Source organism: Lycium ferocissimum, chromosome 12 (assembly GCF_029784015.1).
Source record: "Lycium ferocissimum isolate CSIRO_LF1 chromosome 12, AGI_CSIRO_Lferr_CH_V1, whole genome shotgun sequence".
Lineage (NCBI taxonomy): Eukaryota > Viridiplantae > Streptophyta > Magnoliopsida > Solanales > Solanaceae > Lycium > Lycium ferocissimum.
The window spans coordinates 15,450,487-15,457,701 of NC_081353.1; the positions used below are offsets into that span (position 1 = coordinate 15,450,487).

General features: G+C 40.3%; 1 protein-coding gene across 1 annotated transcript; it reads right to left on the minus strand.

Annotated features, from left to right (window-relative positions):
* Nucleotides 1-5,699: 5,699 nt before the first annotated feature.
* Nucleotides 5,700-6,971, minus strand: LOC132039076 (uncharacterized). Its single transcript, XM_059429622.1, has one exon. It carries the CDS (start codon nt 6,969-6,971, stop codon nt 5,700-5,702), a length of 1,272 nt encoding a protein of 423 aa, XP_059285605.1.
* Between the last annotated feature and the right edge of the window lie 244 nt (nt 6,972-7,215).

The following is a 7,215-nucleotide window of genomic DNA, read 5'->3' on the forward strand; positions in this document are numbered from 1 at the left end:
TAACAGGGATGTAGTTTGGCCGTGGTGAAAGATGATCCTCAACTCTTGCCCGAAGAGTTTGGGCCCCTCTTCGCAAAATGCCCCAGTACGCTGCTAAGAGGAAGTTCCACGTTGCTCTACATGCATCTGGATCCTCGTTTGAAATAAATAATACTTGTCAATTCTAATAATGGTGCCATATGGCACTTCTGAGCGAGCTACATACGTCATCCTATCGGATGGTTTTCAATACTTAAAGAGAGGCCTTCTTGGCGGCAACTGTCCTCCTTTTTCAATGGTTTTGTATGTCTGAGTGACCATCATAACTGAGAATAAGTAATGTCGTTCTCATCTGGATCTAAAACATAAATAAGGTTTGTTTGGTTGTGAATGGGTGATGGCCTTCATGAAGACGTGTGATATCCTCGATTGGATGATGCGAAAATAAATATGATGGCCTTTATGGCAACTGATGGCATCCTCTTGGGATGATTCAAATTATGGGAAATGGCCCTTTTGGCCTGCAAATGTTCTTCTTGGATGGTTTACAAATTCACCCTCTTGAATGGTTCAAAATATCACATCTTGTTGGTTCAAAAGTAGCATCATCTTGATGCTTTGGGGTAGTCATCTTGACGAATTTTGAAAAATTCACTTTTTGATGGTTCAAAAAATTTCATCCCCTTGGATGGTTCGCAAATGATTAATGGCCCTCTCGGCATGCAGATGTCACTCTCCTGAGTAGGTCAAAAATTCACCCTCTTGGGTGGTTCATAATATCATCTCCTTGATGGTTCAAAAAGGTAAGCATCATCTTCATACTCTCGTGCCGTCATCTCGATGGGTTTTTAAAAATTCACCTCTTGATGGTTCGAAAATTTCATCCTCTTGAATGATTCACAAATGATGAATGGCCCTCTCGACATGTAGATGTCACCCTCATGAGTGGTTTTAAAATTCACCCTCTTGGGTGGTTCACAATATCACCTCCTTGATGGTTTGAAAAGGTAAGCATCATCTTAATACTCTGGCGTCGTCATCTCAACGGGTTTTGGAAAATTCACCCCTTGGTGGTTCAAAAATTTCATCCTCTTGGATAACGATGAATGGCCCTTTCGGCATGCAGATGGCACCCTGTTGAGCGGTTCAAAAATTTACCCTCTTAGGGTGGTTCACAATATCACCTCCTTGGTGGTTCAAAAAGGTAAGCGTCATCTTGATACTCTAGCGCCATCATCTCGAGGGGTTTTTTGAAAATTCACCTCTTAGTGGTTCAAAAATTTCATCCTCTTGGATGGTTCACAAATGATGAGTAGTCCTCTCCGCACGCAGATATCACCCTTTTGGATGGTCTAAATGAAAAGATAGCCCTCTCGGCTGTCAATATCATCCTTTGGAGGGTCTAAATGAAATAGTGGCCCTCTCGGCAGTGAATATCATTCTTCAAATGGTTGAAACTAAAGAATTGGCCCTCTCGGTAGTGTGTCACGACCCAAACCGATGGACCACAACAAGTGCCCGACCATTGATGGCCAAGCACTCTTATGCTTGCATTTAATTCTCACTGACTATCCTGGGCCCATCCATAATCTGTAACTGAGCTATGCTGTCTCCCGAACAATCAACATAAGAGACACTGTACCGGGAACTCACGGCCAACACATACATATAGACATAAGCACTGAGAGTAACAGCGCAAGCCGATTTGGCCGCTACATATATACTGTACAACAAAATGAGCGCCGACGAGGCTGCATAACATCATGGCTACATATCACTGTCTACAGACCTCTATGGAGTACAAACTGTAGAAATGACAGGACAAGGCCCTGCCGTACCCATATATGTACGTAACTGAATAGCATACCAAAAGGGTTGTAGCTCCGAATCAATGGAGCGTACTGACTGCTGCTGAGGGGAGGTCCTACTGCTGTGAATCGTCTGACTGGCTACCTGGTCTTGCGGGCATGAACGCAGCGTCCACAAGAAGGGACGTCAGTACGAATAATGTACCGAGTATGTAAGGCATGAATAGTAACATAGTAAGGGATGTAAAGTATGAATAATACAGAATGGAAATATAGAGCATATCGTGAGATAAAAGAGTAACCTGTACATGTGAGTGCCTCTTAGGGCAGATGCCATGCATGCTAGCTTTCTTTGAAAAACATTTCTTGTTCATTTATACATAAAATAGAACATACCATGTTGCGGAGGCGTCGGCTCCGATCCATTTAACCACATATGTCCCGCGTCCGGGATGATATCATGTCATATTATACCAACTGATCAGGTGGCCATGCGTCTATAGCGCCTTGCCTTTTTTCCCATATTCCCCATATACACATATATATATATATATATATATATCATATAAGCAGCATGCATGAGAGCCCAAGGAAAGTTATGTCTCTATCGGAGTGACGTAAGGTCGGTAACCTCCGATTATATTATGGAATAGTCATCATCGCTTTATCTCACCTTGAAGGAACAATTATTATAAGGTGAGACTAACAACAATGAATAAAATTAAGGAAGTCAAAAGATAGCTCAATAATCTCATATCGTCATTGAAATCATAACTTGGAACCTTAAAACATGAAATCGTTCTCATCATAGTCATCATAGAAAATATTCTCATCTTTGGCATCATTGTCATCATGATAAAAACATGTCCGTCGTTGTAGTCATAAAATCTTAATTACAAAATCGTAAACCTTTGTTTTGGAAAAATACGGACATTTTGGAAAACATTTACGGTTTATCAGGAAGGGAATCATGCCTTGGAATCATAAACTTTTAACTTTTGATAACAAGGAAGATATGGAAACATTTATGAAATCATAACATAGGAATCATGCCTTTGAAAGAAAGGGACGAGCCTTAACATACCTTTCGGTTGCCTTAGTCGTTCAACATTTATCCTTCCAAGCTCGTAAATCTACATATAAACCATTCATACTATTATTAGGCTCAATGTCATATGCTCATCTTAAGCCTTCAATTTAATTCCATTTAAAATCTGCTGAAATTCGGGCAGCACCTCCCCTGTTTATATGCCTAGCCCGAAATCATAATTCAGCAACCAACAACAACAACAACAATACCAACATCAATAACATCATTTCCAACACCAATATGTACCATAAAATAGCCCACACGCTGTTCTCCAACTTCCATAACTAACCAACTTACTACACAATTATTTAGCGACTTTATCTCCATAAATAAGCCTTAAATAATACCAAAAGAGAAAGATTCATACCTTTTTTCTTGTTAAGACAGCAATATCTTCAATATCCACCTTGAATCCACCGCAAAACCATACTAGAATCACATCTATGCGTTTATTCGAGCTTCGATTAATACTCCGTCACTTGAAAATTGCTTACTTTTTGATTCCCTCACTCCCTCTTTAAATTTTCTAGAATTTTCTGGGCAAATCTGGTGAAAAAAGGGGTTTTTACCCTTTATATAGGGTCAAATTCGGGTCGGGTCACTGTAGCAAGTCGGTACTGTAGCACGCGTTTCTGCTTTGTCAGCCGAACTTGTAACGTCCATAATTCTCTACTCTGATGTCCTATCGATGAGCGGTCTATTGCGTTGAAAACTAGACTCGACGAACTTCATTTTAGGATTTTGTTTCACTTCAAAACACTTCATATGCTAAGAGATATTTGTCCCCCAAGTTGGACCAGAATTTTCACACAAAACATTACCCATCCTTTCTCCAAAGTCGTACTACTTCATTTCTTCCGCTCATTTCCTTATAAAACCTTCCGGTATACCTTATATACATCCTTCACTCATTAAATATACTCAATAATGATTGCTCCTTATATTCCAAAGTGGTTTTACTTAACCCTAACTCAACGTACTTATGTTTCAAATTTGATAAGTGCTCTTCGAAGATACGGGGTGTAACACAGTGAATACCATCCTTCGAATGGTTGAAACTAAATAAATGGCCCTCTCGGCTGCAAGTATTACCCCTCTAGTTGGATTAAAATAAACAAGGACCTTCTCGGCTATATACATCATCCTCTTGGATGATTGAAAATAAAGAATATCTCTCTCGGCTTTATATATCATCCTCTTAGATGGTTTATCTATGGTCGTTTTATTAATATCTCTGTGCGGGTCTTCAGATGAATGTTATCCTATGTTTAAGCCTCACCTCAAAACAAGCAGATTAGTTGATAAGTGGTTGGTGACTTTAAGGACCTTCATCCAAAGAAAATTTTGTTAGTTTGCGAGACTGATTTGTGTCGGCTTGGCCTTGCTGATCTTGTTCTTCTCACCCTATCTGGTTCAGCGATCCGTTCGGTCCTCCTAGTCACAATAGATAGAAGACAAAAACAAAACCAATTTGTTTGAAAAAACATTTCGTAGGCATTAGTCATAATTTAAAGAAAATAGCTAAAAGATCTCAACCAATTAATATCATGACACGTACGGCATGAATGAACATCTTGTCTTTGGTCTTACTCTCGATGTGCAATCCTTGTTGGAATTTTTGCGGACCCCCTCAAAAATTCTGCCCTAGTCAGAATATCAGCATAACACTCAAAATTCTTTGAAAACTTGTGATGATGGTGCTGTGGAATTTTTTTGAGGTCTCTCCTAAAAAATTCTGCCTCAGTTTCTGTGCCAAAATAAAATCTAGTATACGTTCGTAGAATAACAACGGCTCTGTAGAAATTTTTAGACCTTCTCAAAAATTCTGCCCAGTATCTACGCTAAGGGATAATGGAAAGTTTTAAAGATATGACCGAGCCTATAAGGTGCCTACGTATCCCATAAAGACAGGAATCAGATCGTATGTAGTTCAGGAATAAATATGGAGATTTTGATAAAGAGACCACATCCGATGTGGATTGCCTACGTATCTTTCCCCACAAGAAATCAGGTCATCACGTAGTTCATAGCACAAGGAATATCTTTGGATTTCTATTACATAAGGAGACCAAACCTGATGTGGGTTTTCTACGTATCCAGCCGTAAGGGATAGGTCAATTGTAGTCAAACTTACAAGCAAAAGATCCGATTACAAGGGAAATGGAAACAAACTTTAGACATAGTATCTCTTGACGGCGTCTGAATTGATTACTTTTGGCCATTTTTGGCTGTCCATTTCAGCAAAACTAATGCGCCTCTTGATAGAACTTTTTGAACAATGTAAAACCCTTGCCAATTCTCGTGAACTTTCCTTTACTCATTTTGATGTGGGAAAATGCGTTTTAACCCTAGTTGCCCTATTTCAAGAAGTCGAGCCCTAACTTTCTTGTTGAAAGCTCGAATCATTCTTTTTTTAAACAGTTGACTGTGGCTAACCGCACTCATTCTCTTCTTATCAATTAATGCCAATTGCTCACACTGGCTGCAAACCCAATTGGCATCGGTCAATTCGGCTTCCTGGATGATTCTTGATGACAATATCTTTACCTTGGCTGGTATCACTGCTTCCGTTCCATATACCAATAGGTAGGGAGTTGCCCAGTTGAAGTTTGGGCCGTTTTGCGATAACCCAACAATGCGTAAGGATAATTCTCATGACAACACTTGTAGTTATCAATCCTCCTCCTCAATATCCTCTTGATATTTTTATTAGCGGCCTCCGTTGATCCATTCGTTTGAGGTCGATAAGCAGTTTCCTTACGGTTTGAATTGTTCGCATATCTCCTTCATCAAGTAACTATTCAAATTTTCTCCATTGTCCATTATGATGGATTCTGGAACCCCAAATTGACATAATATGTTGTTGCGAACAAAGTTGCCACTACCTTCTTCGTCACAGATTTGTATGAGGCAACTTCTACCCACTTGGTAAAATAGTCGATGGCAACCAAAATGAATCTATGCCTATTTGAGGCAGCTGGCTCGATGAGACCAATAACATCCATGCCCCATGCTGCGAATGGCCAAGGAGAACTCATCACGTTGAGCTCTCTTGGTGGGACTCGAATCAAATCTCCATGTATTTGGCACTGGTGACATTTTTGCACAAACTGACTACATTCACTTTCCATGGTCATCCAGAAGTATCCTGCCCGTACGATCTTTCTTGCTAGAGTGAATCCATTCATGTGCGGTCCGCACACTCCAGCATGTACTTCGTCAAGCAATCTTGTGGCTTCTCCGGCATCCACGCGTCTCAGTAACCCTAAGTTAGAGGTTCTTCTATAAAGTATTTCCCTGTTTAAGAAGAAAGTTTTGGCCATTCTTTGGATTGTTTTCTTTTGGTTGCTCGTCGCATATTTTGGATATTTTCTGATTTCTAAGTAGTTCTTAACATCAGCGTACCATGGCATCCTATTTGGTTCTGCCTCCATATGCGAACAATAAGCATGTTGCTCCTTCAAACTTATCTCAAGCGGATCGATATAACTTCTTTCTGGGTGTTGTATCATGGAGGATATGGTGGCGAAGGCGTTAGCGAACTCATTTTGTACCCTTGGGGTGTGTTTAAACTCAATCTTTCTGAAATTTTTGCATAACCTTTGTATGAGATGTAAATATGGCAGAATTTTGGCATTCTTCGTGGCCCATTTCCCTTGGACCTGATGAATCAGCAAATCTGAGTCACCAATCACCAAAAGTTCCTGAATGTTCATATCGAGGGCCAATTTGAGACCAAGGATGCACGCTTCATATTCTGCAATGTTATTGGTGTGCTTGAATCTTAGCTTTGCTGCCACCGGGTAGTACTGTGCAGAGTGTGACACCAACACAGCTCCAATTTCAGATCCTTTGAAGTTTACCACTCCATCGAAGGATAACCTCCAACCTGGGTATGATTCTATAATGTCTTCCCCTACGAACAATATTTCTTCATTGAGGAAATATGTTCTTAGCGGCTCATACTCTTCATCGACGGGGTTTTTCGCAAGAAGATCGGCCAAGGCTTGCCCTTTGACTTCTTTCTGGCTCACGTACACAATATCAAGCTCACTTAACGGCATCTGCCATTTAGCCAGCTTCCCTGTTGGCATCGGTTTCTAAAATATGTATTTCAGAGGGTCCATTCTCAAAATCAGGTGAGTGGTATAAGATGATAGGTAATGTCTCAACCTTTGGGCGACCCATGTCAAAGCACAACATGTCCTTTCCAAAAGTGTATAACGAGCCTCATGGGTGTAAAGTTCTTACTCATGTAATAGATTGCTCGTTCTTTCTTGCCAGTCTCATCATGTTGTCCTAGTACACATCCAAATGCATTGTTTGACACAGACAAAT

Bases quoted from the DNA above. Each gene is read 5' to 3' on its own strand.
- LOC132039076 (XM_059429622.1), bottom strand. From the start codon at position 6,971: ATGCCAACAGGGAAGCTGGCTAAATGGCAGATGCCGTTAAGTGAGCTT.